Raw genomic sequence first — 16314 nt, 5'->3', positions numbered from 1 at the left:
TGGTGCGTTGAAATAATGTTCCAAGTTTTGAACATTATGTCAACATGCATCTTTGTTATTGTTGATAAGCAAACCAAAAACTGTTAAAATTGAAAACAATAGCTTTTACAGGTGCAAATTTGCAATAATGTTCAAAACTTGGAACATTATTTCAAAACAGAAATCCATTGTTATTTTTTAATTTCGTTTTATCGAACTCAAACAAAAAAATTGGTTTTATTGCATTCAGAAATCGTTATTATATTAATTACATAATAATACACTATTAAATTAATTACACTCATGAGCAGCCATTCTTTTGGTATCGGATAGTGGGGCGAGGCGCGGATTTACACTGGTCCAATATAAAGTTCTTCTCATGCACAACAGACATTATTGTTGATCAATCAAACTTTGAAAATATGTAATAATGTTTCAACGTGCATTTCCATCATCGCCAGACAAGTTACCACGTTTATGAAGATCCTCGTTTAAAACTTCGTCCCAATGAACATTTAGAAGAGGCTCGTCGGAGGCTAGATCCTCTGCAGCAAGACGGGCTCTATTATGGAACACCGCAGTTGCTACTATCACAGGAAGCACATGATCAACTTTGAAGCGCATTCCTGTCGCCAAACACGGAAATCTGCGCTTCCATATACCAAACGTACATTCGATTTTATTACGAGTTCTAATTTGAGATTCATTAAATAACCTTTCGGCTTCAGTTACAGGGTTGTTTAATGGTGTTATAAGGTAATTTTTTAACGCGTATCCTCCATCTCCCAATATAAGTGCGTCCCTGAACTCACTAGCTTCCAATCGAGCGCATATCCTAGAATTTCGAAAAATAGTGGAATAATGAACTGCTCCTGGCCAACGTGCCACAATACTGGTCAATTTCATGCCACTATCACAAGTGGCTTGAACGTTTATGGAGAAATATCCTTTTCGATTTCTAAACACTTCAGCATCGTCTCCACCAAATGACTGCACTCGAACGTGCGTGCGATCTAATGCCGAAATAACTTTAGGGAAACGTGCTATTGCATAGAAATCTACTTGAGCAGCAGTAACTTCTGTTTCTGTGGAAGGCATTTTAATGTCTTCTTGAGCCAGTCCAGCAATAGCAGCAGTCACTCGGTGAACAATTCTATGAGCGCTAGTTTTGCTAACTCCAGAGAAGTCCCCAGCAGGAATAAGGTGCGAACCAGTTTCGTAGTACCGTAGAGCAAGTAGGAGCTGTATCCTAGGTGGAATAGCGTTGTTTCTGAAATATAATTTTAATTTATACATGGTAACCTGAAGGAAAATGTTTAACAATGTACATTTCGATAAAAAGAAGAACAATGACTATTATTTATAAACATGTTTTATCCAAAAAAGACGGTTTGAAGTGAGAAAATTGATTGTGTACCAAAAATAATAATTTTAAATAAAATACATGCATTTTCAAACAAATAGTTGAGAGTTCAAGCGAAAAAAAATTTACAATTAAAAAAGTTCAATTTTCACTTTAAAAAATTTTCAACTAACAAATGAAAACAAATTTTCAGGTAAGAAGATCAATTTTCTACAAAAAACAAGAAATTTGTTAGAAAGTGCATTTGTTTTTAAACTAGTCGTTTCAATTTTTAACTGGAAAAAGATAAATGAACCATAAAAACAGGAAGATTTCAATTATCGTGTCGTAAAAATTGATTTACTAACACAAAAAACTTTTTCGAATCCAAAAAGATGAATTTTCAAACAAGCAGATTATTTTTATAAAAAAAAGACCAATTTTGAACAAAGTACCTACGTTTGTAAACAAACAGTTCAATTTTCAAATACAAAAAAATCTACAATAAAAATGGAACACTTAAATTTTCGCTTGTGATAAATAATTTACAACTACAAAAAACGGATTTTTAACAAAATAGTTCAATTTTTTACAGAAAAAGTGAATCCTCAAGCATGTAGATTTATTTCCTAAAAAAGCCGACAAATTTGCAGCAAAATATATAAATCTAAAATGAAATAGTTCAATTTTCAATTAAAAAATTTAAACGTAAATAAAAAGTTGTACAGATATATTTTCAGTCTCACAAATAAATTTTCAACAACAAAAAAAGAATTTTAAAACAATAAGGTGATTTTTCGGAGCAAGAAGGTTAATTTTTACCAGAACAAAACGCATAAATTTTGATGGAAATAGTTCAATTGTAATCAATAAAATATAAATTTACTATAAAAAATGGAACAATTAAATCGTCAATCATAAGAATTAATTTTCGACTAAAAAAAAAATTCGACAAGACAGTTTAATTTTTCAACCCGAACTAGTTCAATTTCCAAACAAAATGCTTTTTGAACAAAATTGTGAAATTATAAAATTTCAAAATATACACGTAAATAAAATGTGGTACAGTTACATTTTCAGCCATACAGAATTATTTTCAAGTAGGAGAAAAGAAATTTTTTAACAAAAAAAGATTTTTTGGAGCAAGATGGATAATTTTTTGCCAAAACAAAAGGAATGAATTTTGATCCAAATAGTTCAATTTTCAACCATAAAATATTATTTTACAATAAAAAGTTGAACAATTTAAATCTGCAATCATAAAATTAATTTTCAACTGAATAGAAACAGTGCTTCGACAAGATAGTTTAATTTTCACTAAACTAAATTAATTTTCAATCAAAACGACTTTTGAACAACATTGTTGACTTTCTCACAAAGTGGATTCATTTTTCACCTAATTGCATTTTGTAAATTTGAATTTAAAATTTTAAACTGAAACATAAATTTTTAACTAAGAAGATTAATTTTCTATTCACACATTTCTATTCTATTCTATTTCCATTATATTCATCAAATTTTCTATACATACCTTTCTGTAGCATGTTGCAAACTTTCTTCTATTTGGAGCAGCAAAGTTTTAAAAGTAATTTTTGTTAAGCGAAATCGTGTAAAAAAATCCAAATCATCCATGGTTTCGAAATAATTCCCACGTTCTCGGAATATTTGGGGCCTTCTCTGAACGTGGTTAAGCATTTCATCATCAGATGAGGATAAAATATCGTCGTAAAACAGAGCCATATTTCCTTCCTGTATAATGCACTTACTGCACTTGCACTTAAATTTCAGGGTTATGTTACTTTAATCACTGATTAAAGTCGATAAACATCCATTTTTGGGCGGTTAAGTTAACCCACGATTATCTTCCCCTAATCATGATTAAAAGAATTGTGGAACGCAAAGTATTGATTAAATAAGGCTAATCAAGGATTAGCGATTTAATCAGAGTTGGAGAAATCGGCCCTAACAGCTGTTGGTGCATTTTGCAACAATTTATCGTTAAACTGGTCGGAAATTCGAATGAAAAAAACGTCATTTTAGTACTCTTCAAACCCACGGGGAATGATTGGTTGGATGTTAAAAACTAGTAATAAGTTTGACTGGCAGCTCCTTAGTGGTGCCATGGTTAACTAACAGACTTTGAAACATGTCAAAAATTCGAGTGAAAAAACTAAATTTTGGTACTTTTGATATCTATTGGGGATGATTTTTAGGTGTAAACAACTACCAAGAAGTTTGATTGTCAGCTCCTGAGTGGTGCCAAAGTTGACTGGCAGGCTGTCAAACATGCCAAACATTCAAGTCAAGAAACGTGATTTTAGTACTCTTGAAACCCATTGTTGCGAGCTGTGAATTTGCATAAAAAGTGTGATTTTCGTAGTTTCTTTTTTTATATACATATTATTTTTATAGAAGTAGCCTATAGATTCAGATTTTAGTTAATGAAAAGGACAAAACTTTCATCCGTTTGCTGATTAAAATGTCAGTCAATTTTGGCACTACTTAGGAGCCGCCAGTTAAACTTATTGTTAGTTTTTAGCATCCAAACAATCATTCCCCGTGCGTTTGAGGAATACTAAAATGACGTTTTTTCACTCGAATTTTTTACATGTTTGACAGTCTGCCAGTTAAGTTTGGCACCACTCAGGAGCTGCCAGTCAAACTTATTGTTAGTCTTCAGCATCTAAGCAATCATTCCCCGTGGGTTTTAAGAGTATTAAAATGATTTTTTTCACTCGAATTTTTGACGAGTTTAACAATAAATTGTTGCAAAATACACCAACAGCTGTTAGTCAACGAATTTCGAACTGTTGACTATGAAAACAAAAGAATCTGAAATTTTAGTGAGTACTAAAATGACGTCCATAGAATTGTCGCGAGCTCCCGGACTATAAAAAGTCCAAAAGGAGCGATGAATTGGCTGAAAAAATTCGAATTAGCTTAGGCACGTGAGCTTAAACATGATTTGAATTTGAAAGAAAAAGTCATGAAAAAAATAAAAATTATATTGTGCGAGAGCACAATATAAAACTTGGAGTATACCTAGAGTATACCTGGTCTCATTCCAGTTTATTTTCCACAGATTTAAGGAAATGTGTGTCCACGTAGATTCTAGCTCGACCCCCCCCCCGGTCCCCCTCGTGGACAAGCGTGGAATTTTGCCATATCCCCCCTCCCTCCTAAAATGTCCGCGTGGCATATGGATGGCCCGAAAGAAGATTAACTTTCTACCAAAAGACGATATTTCCCTCACAACAATGGATATCGGCGGAATATCCCATTTATCTCCCACGATATCCTATGCATATCGCAGGGACATCGCGAATGATATCCTGAGGAGCGGAAATTCGATCCTTAATATGAAATCTCTAAACGATATTGTCGATTTCGATTGTCACACTACTCGATTTTCATTGCTATATGCGTGAGACACGAGTTATGAATGGGTTAGACAGAGTTGTAAAATATTGAAAAAATTGTCACGATTGCTCGTTCTTTGATAGCTACACGCGTGCGAAAGGGACACTCGTGAGTCACCGTGAGTTAGGCAGTAATGGGACGTTACACGTGTTTTCTTGAAGTTAAATGATCCCAACGGAGCCGGCTTGATCTGCGCTTGATTGGATTTGAGTGACGTTCATTGGCTACGGTGCGCGTCTGTACTTGATTTTTAAATACGTACGCGAACTAGAGCCAGAGAGCGACGCACAGTTCAAGCATGCGCAGGTATTTTTGGATCAGTGTTAGGAATAATAATCGAATACATTTTCGAGGTCGATAATACCAATCAACGCTTTTCATTTACCACCACCTTTCCACCCGTACCACTGCAATCGCAATACAGGGCATCTGCTTGTTAGTTATGATCGAATTCTTATTTCAATTTAAGCCTCTCTGCTTGTTATTTATGATCGTATTTTTATTTAAAGTTCGGAAAGAACATTTTAAAGTCTTCAAAGCATTTGAACGAGCTATCTGGACCATTAAATATATCTACCTGAGTGGCTGCGGAGAATTTCTCCGAGCTTCTCAGAGCCTTGACAATCTTTAGCATATACTCTGAGATTTCTATCGGTAGGGTTAGTATGTTATTAATTATAAGTTAATGTTTAATCTATTATTTTTTATTCATATACACATTAACATTAAGTAATATTTCTCTGAAGCATGGAATTTATTATTAAATTGCATTGCTGGTGGAAAATGCGATAACAACTTTTGCAATTTCAAAGTTAGGAATTAATTTTAGAATACAAAAGCGAACTGCTGGACGCAGAATTAGATAGTTTTTGGCCACTTTAATGTAAATCTTCCGTATATATCTACAAAAATCTATCAAATATTATTTTTTGCTATGAAAGGTTACGAAAATGTACCACAAAAACTTTAAGAAAGTTAAGCTTTACTGAAATTTCTCTTACAAATTACACAAAGATTTCATTCAAATTTATAAAATGTTTGGTGAAAAAACAGAAACTATTTTAATTAGGATTAAAATAAAAAATAGCTTTTTGTGTTTTCATCTTACGTCTTTTTGATAAATTTGTTTACTGCGAGCAGTTCGCTCTTGAATTGCAAAATGTAATATTAACCTCAAAATCTCAATAAGTTGCTACCGTATTTTTTATCAGCAATGAAATTTTATAACAAATTCCATGCATCACAGGAATAATACTTACTGTTAATATTGAATGCAAATAATAACGAAAACATTAACTTATAACTAAAAATACACCACTGTTATACGAACTTTACTTAATATCAGAAAAGTACCATTAAACTCTTTGCACTTGACCTTCATAACAAAACAGCTGTATAAAATGTATAGGCTTCCAAAGTTTTATGGGCTTTTAAACAATATATGGTTTAAGAAATGAGGGATTAAATGAATTATGTTAAATTATGTTATGTTCAAGTTTCAATAAAAAATAAAACATTTTAAATAAAAATAGAATAATTCAGTTTTTAGTATATAAAACTTAATATTCAAAAAAAAAATGAAATTTTCTACAGGTTATTTGAAATTTTAACCAAAACAGATGAACTTGACACTAAATAGTAAAAGTTTTGACAAAAAGATGAATTTTTAATCACAATGATTAATTTTCAATTGAACAAAATTTTCTAAAAACAAATAATAGAATTATCAACTAAATTAATTTTCAATGCAAGAACAATATTATAAAAAGAATTTGAAATAAAATAGAATTTACTCATAACCAGGCAGGTTCTACACATTATTTCGCAGAATCTCTCAGCGATTAAAATTCTTTTATAGTAAATTACGCAAGACGTTTTTTTTTCGATCTGAGACAAAAAAGTCGAATTTGGGCATCTATGTGAAGAATAATAAAAAACAGATTAATTTTTCACCCATAAAATAATTTTTAACTAAAAAGATGAAGTTTTAACAAAAAAATATAAAATTTTAAACAAAAATAGATTAATTCAGTTTGTAGTTTATAAAAGTTAATAATCGATCAAAAACATGACATTTTTTACAGATTATTTCAAATTTTAATTAAAAGAGATGAACTTGACACCAAATAGTCAAAGTTTTAACCAAAAAGATGATATTTCAAACACAAGGATTAATTTTCTAGTTAAAAAAATTATTTTAAACAAATAATAGAATTTTCAACTTAATTAATTTTCAATGCAAGAACAATATCAAAAGTATTTAAAATAAAATAGAATTCACTTAAAATCAGGCAGGTTCTACACATTATTTGGCAGAATCTCTCAGCGATAAAATTTTTTTTATAGTCAATTATGCGAGAAGGTTTTTTCCCCATATAAGACAATAAAAAATCGAATTTAGACATCGGTGTTCAAAATAAGAAAAAGCAGATTAATTTTTTACCCATAAAATTAATTCTCCACAAAAGACGATTAGTTTTCAAGCAACAATGACATAATGAAAATTTTCCTTAAAGGCATTAAGACATAGTGGAAGTCTCAAACAAACAGAGGAATTTTTAACCAAGAAGATTAATTTTATATAAAAAAAGATTTTGAACAAAAAAAAACGGAATGTGCTACTTAATAGTTTTGTTCTTAATCACAACGATGAATTTTCAAATGATAAGACTAATTTCCTACCGCAATAACGAATTTTCATCGTAATATGTGCATTTTCAAACCAAAGGGTTGAATTTTCAACTAAAAAAGATACATTTTTAATTTCAAATATCAATTCTCTACCAAAAATGATATAATCCAATTTTATTTTACATAAATTAATTTTTGACTGACTATGAAGGAATTTTCAAAAAAATAATAATTGAACCCTCAATGAAGAAGATGGATTTTCAACCACGAAGGTTAATTTCCCTGTTTAAAAAGACGGTTTAAAAAAATTATATTTTTACAAAAAAAGATCAGTTTTTTTTTCAAATATCATTTTTCTACCAAAAATGATATAATCGACTTTTCTCTTAAAGAAATTAGTTTTTCACCAAAAAACGAATTTTTCATGTAATAATAGAATCCTTGAAACAAAGATGAAATTTCAATTAAGAAGTTTATTTTTCTACCAAAAATAACGAGTTGTCAACAAAATTCTGAATTTCTAAATACTGCAGCAAAACAGATAAATTTATTTCCATATAGTTCAAGCTTTAACGAAAAAAGGTCGATTTTAAACCAAAATGATTAATTTTCTACCAAAACATAAAAATTAAAAAAATTTAATTATTGAGTACAAAAGGTCAATTTTCAATTTGAAATATCAATTTTCAACCGAAAATAGTACAATCGAAATTGCTTTTAAAGAAATTGGTTTTTGACAAACTGAAAAGGATTTTTTTAAATAACTCAATCTTTAATGAAAAATATTAATTTTCAGCCAATAAAATTACGTTTCTACAAAAAATTGCGAATTTTCTACAAAATCTAGAAAGTTTCAAACAAATATATGATTTTTATCTAAAAAAATATGATTTTTTAACCAAAAGTAATATAAGTAGATTTTATCATTATAGAAATTACAAAAAAAAAAGAAATTTGAAGAAAATAGTTGAATTTCCAATCAAAAAGGTTCGTTTTGAACCGAAACAGATGAAGCCTCAATTATGAACTTAATCCATTTACCATTAGGCAGATTCTGCAATTCAAGTCTTTGAATCGATCAGGAAGGAATTTTGGTTGTTTTTAGATTAAATTTTAAGAAAACTATTTTTTCGTCATAAAAAAATTCTATGTTCAAAAGATTAATTTTTAACCAATAAGATTAATGTTTTACAAAAAAGACGAATTTTGAACCAATTACTTCATTTTTAAACTATAAGGGAACAGTTTTTAAAAATTTTTTGTTGAAAATGTTCAACAATTTAGATGCATTTTTTTATGTCTTGACTAAAATTGTTTCTTGGTTTCAGATTCATTATTTTAGTTAAAAATATATCTCTGGTTACAAATGTAAAAATTTTCTTGAAATCAATTTTTTTATTCAATTCAGCTGTTGTTGTTTTAAAATAATCATATTTTTTTGTTTTTGGTTGAAAATTTATCTACTTATTTAAAAGTTTAACCATTTTGTTAAAATATTATATTTTGGATGAAAAAGTATTTATTTGATTGCGAATTCGTTAATTTTTTAAAACTGAAAATTAAACTTTTTCATTTTCAGTGTAAACGGTTTTGTTAAGAATTTGGCTATTTAATGAAAGATTTGCATTTGACACCGAATAGTTTAACTTTTAAACAAATAGTTAAATTTTTATGTTATTGAACGTTTTCATTATTTAAAGAATATGATTATCATCAACGTGAGCTACAAAATCGTAGTAAATGCTATTCACCAATATTAGATGTAAATTAATCTTTAATAAAGAAAAGCTCATTTGGAATTAAATAGTTCATTTTTTATCTAAAAATAAAGAATTCGTTGAAATCCTATCATAAAAGATTAATTACAGTTTCAGATACAGAACTCATCCCATGATGTCTTGTATTATTTTATACTAACATTTTGTAATATTCATTAAATATGTATAACATAGAAAAGATAGGCTTTTCATTTATTCTTTTTCATAAAAAGATAAATAGGCGCGCGCAAGACTACTAATATCCCTGAAATGTCCCAGAGGTATCTCAGAATATGCAGAGGATATCCCATTAATGTCCCAATTTTCTAGTACGGGACATCTTAATGTCCATAAATCGGAACATCCTAGGATGTTCTTGCGATGTCCCATTTTTAAAATGCAGAATATGCCAAGAATGTCCCCAAGATATCCTAATTATTTAATTTTGTATACTTCTTGAAAATTCATATATGTACCTTTTGCAAAGAATTTATACTCAGTTCTCTTTAAATAGACAAATTAATTATTTCTCAAAACAAAAAATTTTTCCCGGAGCTGCAAAGAATCGAAGATCTTTGCTCCACCTTCATAAGTTGGCAATCTTGTCTTGTCCAAAAGACTTGTGACTTGTTAACCGTATACGGTCGTTTCACTGTATTTGCAACATTGTTTCAAGTGTCAGAATTATCAGATGATTGTTTATTCCATGTTTAAATGTACAGAAGGTTTTATAGGCATGTATTTATTATGCTTTTCTATATAAGTGTCTAGATTTAAGTGTAAGATAATGATGTTTGTAAACATAACCTCCAATTACGAATTTTATTTTCTCAATAAAACTAAGGAAAAATTTTGCAAATTCATTAAAAGAGGTAAAGAAAATTAACGTATATCAATTTAAATTAATTCTTTCATGCAAGCTGAAAGTTCAAAAAGATTAGAATTATAAGCTTTTTCTACATTACAGTAAACTTAACATTAAAAGTTTTTAAAAATTTCTAATATACGAAGTACTAATGTATATATGTAACATTACTATTATATACGTGATAATATAAGTATTATATGTAAAATGTACATTGAAAACTTCCTAAAAGCAATAAAATTGGTGTTATTATTTCTCTGTTTTCATTTCTTGAATGAAAATCCACTAGTAATGTATTAGAATATCGTATTATAATATTGGGACATTCGTGGGACATTTTACTATAGTATTGGAATATCCTGTGGATATTCAGTTAGAATATCGTCAGGACATTCTGTCACGGTATCCTCCGGAGCTGAAATCTCGATATCCCTGGGATATGCCACGGATATTTTGGGACATTTATAGAACATTTTTCAGGATATCTCATATCCTGAAGCCATATCCTAGGGATATGCCAGAGATATCATTTTGTTGTGAGAGTTTAATTAAAATGTGGTTGAAGTTCTGAACGTTCAAATGAACGAAATTTTTTACTGATTACTTTACAAATCATGAAAAGTCCTAAAATGTTTTTTAATTTATATTTGAAATCATTTACTTTTGAAAAAGAATTATAATGCGTAGTTTAAATTGCAGTTGAAACAATATTTATGGGTAAAATGGAAGTATCGTAAAACATTTCGTTCATTTGAACATTCAGAACTTCAGGTACATTCAATTAAATGGATGCGCTTTTAGCTGAATAGTGATTTTTTCAAGAAAAAAAGACGAATTTTTATATAAAGCAATTGAATTCTTAACCAGAAAAAGTGGTATTTAAAAAAAAAGTTCATTTTTATTCCAGGAAGATGAATTTCTACAATAAAAGATAAATTTTAAATATATAAAGACGATTTAAATATAAGAAAAACAATTTACTTTTCGTACACAAAAATATTACTTTCACAAAATAGAACTGCGACCCCGAAAAGATGACTAACAAAATAGTTTAATTTGCAACCTACAAAAATACATTTTAGAATCAATTTGTGGAATTTTCAAGTGAAAAGACGCATTTTTTTATAAGACTGTTATATTTTAAATCCTAAATGTTTAATTTTCAAATTTAATTTTTAATTAAGGAAGATGATTTTCTGTCGTAAAAGATGAATTTCCAATGCAAAAGGACAATTAAAAAAAAGCAGTTTAATTTTCAACCGCACAATGATTAACAAAATAGTTGCATTTTCAACCTAAAAAGATGAGTTTTCTACAATAAAAATTAAATTTACAAAAAATCTGAATCTGCGACCCCAAAAAGATGACTAAAAATTATTTGAATTTTTAACCTACAAAGATAAATTTTGCAACCAATGAGTTGAAGTTTTAAACAGTTTAATTTTCAGGACAAAAATAATGGATTTTTTAACAAAAAGTTACTTTTACCCAAACTTTTAAACTTTTACTAAAATAAATGAATTTCTCACAGAATAGCTGAATTCGCAACTAAGCAAGACTTTATTCAATATTTAAATCAGTAGCCGACATTTTTTTATCCCTACGTGAAAAATATTACAATATTCAGCCCTTAAATGTAGAATCTATAACAAAATTAGCGGTATAAAATCTGTAAAAACCTGATTTATTTTTTTAATTCTATAAATTTCCAAAAACTCTCTTGCATGAACAATTTTTTATTGTATATTATTAAAGTTTTTGTAAAATATTATCTTTATTTTAATATATATACACTAATCTAAATATGCAAAAAAAAATCAGCAGGAATGAGAAAGAATGCTGCTAAAGAATTAAATCGAAAAGTACAGGAAAACGATGATTTTAGAAAAACAGAAAATGAGAAGCGTAGAAAATCCATAAAAAATGAAAGAGAGAACCCAGAATTTAAAGAAGTAGAGAACGAAAAGCGAAAGAAACACCTACAAAAAATGAAAAGAAAAAAACAAGAATTTACGGTAGTGGAGAATAAAAAACACATGGAACTCCTGAAAATTAAGAGAGAAAATGCCAAATTTACAGCAGAGGAAAATAAAAGGTGAAAGGAACTCCTAAAATTAAAAAGAGAAAATCCGGAATTTACAGCAGAGGAAAATAAAAGGCGAAAGGAACTCCTGAAATTGAAAAGAGAAAATCCGGAATTTACAGCAGAGGAACATAAAAGGCGAAAGGAAATTCTGAAATTGAAAAGAGAAAATCCGAAATTTACAGCAGAGGAAAATAAAAGGCGAAAAGAACTTCTAAAATTAAAAAGAAAAAATCCAGAATTTACAATAATGTAAAATAAAAGGCGTAAGATATACCTACAAAAGGATCGAGCAAATACAGAATTTAGAGAATTTGGACAAATAATGCAGAGAACATGCCTAAGAATAAAGAGGAACGACCCAATATTGAGAAGTGAAGAAAAGCTCAAACAAAAAGAATTTATAGGAAAAAAATGAAAAAATCCAGATTTCAAAAAAATGGAAAATAAGCAGCAAAGAGAAGCCAAAAAGGTAAAAAGAGAAAATTCAGTTGTCAAAGAAACGGAAAAAGTGAAGGACAAACATGTAAAACGCGAAATGACACTGCATGATTTATTTCGTTTTAGAGAAAATTATATAAAAACTTTGCGCAATAAAAAATATAAATCATCTGTTGCTAAATTAAATTTCATTAGGAAGCGTAAGGATACACCGAGTAATGTATGTGCTTGCTGCGAATGAATGTGGTTTAAAAATTCAGTATTAAGTTTACTAAGTGCGAAACGTAATTCAAAGTTATCCGAGGAAGATTTCTACGAAAAGATAATTAATGAAAAAAATTCTCCAAAGATTTGTACTACATGTGCTAGAAACATTAATAATGGAAAAATACCGGAATGAGCAACTAGTAATGGCCTCAAATTTCCTACTGTACCCGACTGCATAAAAAAATCATCAGATATAGATCTTTTTATAGTATCTCCTTTAGGAAAATTTGCTCAAATCAGAGCTTTGAAACCACATTGTTTAAACCCACAATTGTCATAACAGAGATGTGTTGTTCATATTCCTGTCGAAATAAACGAGATGGTTGAGTTACTCCCGAGACCATTTAATAAAATGGACATAGTTCAAATAATATTGAAAAGGCACATTTTGCACAAATCGGAGTACATGGATGAAGTCGTAAGACCAGCCTTCATTTGCGAAGCTTTAAATTATTTACTACAGGTACCTTTGTATAAAAAATTTAATATAAGTGTAGATATATCATTCTTTGAGCAATACGAGAAAAATTACGACGTAAAACTTAATTTTGTAGTAGACCAAGAAGACGTAGAAGATGTGGAAGAAAAAAATATAAACAAGTTTAAAGTTTTAGATGATGGAGACGAAAAAATTAGTTATGCAATAGATTCCGACGACGATTCTAGTGATGCTGAGAATGATATCGTTGAAGAAGTTATACTTATAGATAGAAATGTAGAAAATGCTAAAATGGCCCGAATTATGGCACCTGCGCAAAACAAAACACCAGTTTCTTACAATACCCCTCACGCCGATACATTATGTCACCCGAAAATTTTTGCAGGAGAAGATTCTACAGCGAAAAATTTATCATACACTAAGCGTATTAAATCTGAAGCTCAACGAAGTGGCAGAAGATCATGCGAAACAGTAAGACTTTTATACATGGCAAAACAAAAATTAGAAAGAGATTTATACGGTCAAGTAAATATGTGTGTGCGAAAGCTCAAGGAAAAAGAAAATTTAACAGCAGAAATAGCACGATCTAAAAATTGTATTGACAATGCAATTAAATATGACGCAGGATAAAAAGTTTTAAAACAAATTCGTTTATCACCCGCATATTTAGAAGAATTAAAAAAATATGTATTTGGCACAATACGACAAAAAGGAAAGCCAACATTTTTTTTACTTTGTCAGCTGCTGAAAGATGGTGGCCAGAATTGATGCAAATTTTAGCGGAAAATATTGACGGTAAAATACTTACTTTAAAAGAAGCCTTAAATTTAGATGATCATACGAAAACACATTATATATTATCAGATCCTGTTGCATGTGCTATGTATTTTGACCACAAATTTAAAGCTATTTTGAGTTACTTAGAATCAGAAGGAGGACCGTTTCAAGAATATCGTGTTTTGGATAATATCTATGGAATAGAATTTCAATTGAGGGGTTCTCCTAATGCTCACTGCTTCCTTTGGCTTAAAAATGCTCCAGATATAATACTGAATGTCGTGCAAAATGCACTAAATTCATTGATAGATTCATTACTTGTGAATATATTCTCTGATAATCCGTTTATGCCTGTTCAACGACACAAACATATGCATACTTGTAATAAGGGGAAGAAAAATAAAATAAATATAGATTCGACTTTCCGATTCCTGTTATGCTCCGGACAATAATACTGTATCCTCTAGAAGATGAAGATGCTCAATTAGTTGAAATCACGCGAAAGAATTTACAACAAATTCGAAAAAGAATGCACTGCTAATACAAAAAGCAAACATAATTAGTAGAATTTAAGGATATTTTAAATGAGTTAGATTTAACAGAAGAGGAATACATTCAAGCGATTCGTAGTTGTATTAAAACAGGGATATTAATTATTTTTAAAATCCGTATGCGTGTCCGTCTTACATCGTTAATTATATCAGCAAAGTCGATAGCGGTTTGTCAAAATTGTTACGTCAAACGTTAAACGATTCAAATAATGGGAATTTGAGTATTAAGGAAAAGCTTAGACAATATTGCAATGCTTTTGTGAATGACAACCTCATGTGCACACAAGAGGCCGCATATCATGTTCTTTCTTTAACCATAGCTAAGTTTAGTAGAAAAGTAGTTTTTATAAATACTAGTCCGAGAAATGAAAGAGTTCGCATGTTAAAAACAGAAAGAGAACTGAAATGATTGAAAGCTGACTCTAAAGATGTATTTAAAGGAGATTATATAACGAAGTATGAAAACCGTCCAGCTTCCAAAAGGAACATATGCTTAGCAGATTTTATAGCATTTTCTAAGAAACCTAATCCAAAAAATAAAGACAAACCTGGCGCTGATTTGCGAGACCGGCCGATGATAATTCGTTTTCGAAGATACAATCGGGTGCAAGATCCTGACAATTATTTCAGGGAACAAGTTATGTTATTTTTGCCTTTTAACTATGAGGAAACCGATATTGAAGGAAAAGATTGTAAGCATATTTATAATAAAAATATAAATACAATCCAAGAGAATAGGATGAAATATTGGGCTATAGACGAAGATGTTTTATATGAAGCTGTAGAAAATGTGCACAATGAGAATGAAGACATAGAAGACGAAGAAATTGTCACTTTCAACAAAAAGAAACTAGATAAAGACCAAGAAGTAGATATCTATGTTCAAGCTGGAAAGGAAGTAGTAAAAGATGAAATCCCTTCTAAACAAGCTGGGAGAGAAGATGCAGACAATAAAACTTGTAACTGGTATACCAATCCTCCCAAGTTGTCAGAACAAGATATCAGTAAAATTATGATAAAATTGAATACCAAGCAGCGTGAATTTGTCATGCACATTCTAAATTGTATAAAGACAAATGAATCGCCATTGTACATCTTTTTAAGTGGTTCTGCAGGCGTTGGAAAAAGTACCGTGATAAACGCAATTTATCAAATAGTAAGTCTTTATTTCTCTAAGTTACCTGGCAATCAGGAGAATGTGATTCATGTTTTATTGAGTGCATCTTGTGGTCAAGCAGCGTATTCCATAGGTGGAGTGACTTTACACTCGGGTTTTAAATTGCCACTTGCTCAAAATTCACGTCCGATGCCAAATTTAAATTCAGACATTGCTAGCTCAATAAGAGCAAAATTGTTCAACTTGAAATTACTTATAATAAACGAAATATCTATAGTCGGGTCAACGATGCTAAATCGTGTAAATTCCAGGCTTTATGCCATTACGGGTATAAATAAACCCTTTGGTGGAGTGTCCGTATTAGTCGTAGGAGATCTCCATCAGCTGGCACATGTCATGGATGAAGCAGTATTTAAAAATCTCAGAAAATGTCAACTACGAGTATATTAGCAGGTCAGTGTTTGTGGGATATGTTTAAGTTTTATGAATTTACTGAAGTCATGAGACAGAAGAATGAAATTAAAATAATCGAAGCTTTAAATAATTTAGCGAATGACAACATGAGACAGGAATATATTAATCTGTTCAAAGAACGGTGTGTAGAAGAAACAAAAGTGCCAGGTGTCATTAGGCTATATGCTGCAA

General features: G+C 29.9%; 1 protein-coding gene across 1 annotated transcript; it reads right to left on the bottom strand.

Moving 5' to 3' along the window:
• Positions 1-414: 414 nt before the first annotated feature.
• Positions 415-1275, bottom strand: LOC117179644 (putative nuclease HARBI1). The gene has a single exon (XM_033371649.1). The coding sequence runs from the start codon at positions 1273-1275 to the stop codon at positions 415-417; it is 861 nt and encodes a 286-aa protein (XP_033227540.1).
• Between the last annotated feature and the right edge of the window lie 15039 nt (positions 1276-16314).

The sequence above is a fragment of the Belonocnema kinseyi genome, chromosome 9, assembly GCF_010883055.1.
Source record: "Belonocnema kinseyi isolate 2016_QV_RU_SX_M_011 chromosome 9, B_treatae_v1, whole genome shotgun sequence".
NCBI classification, from domain to species: Eukaryota; Metazoa; Arthropoda; class Insecta; order Hymenoptera; family Cynipidae; genus Belonocnema; species Belonocnema kinseyi.
The sequence above is the reverse complement of the archived record's forward strand: the minus strand, read 5'-3'. Positions and strand labels throughout refer to the sequence as shown.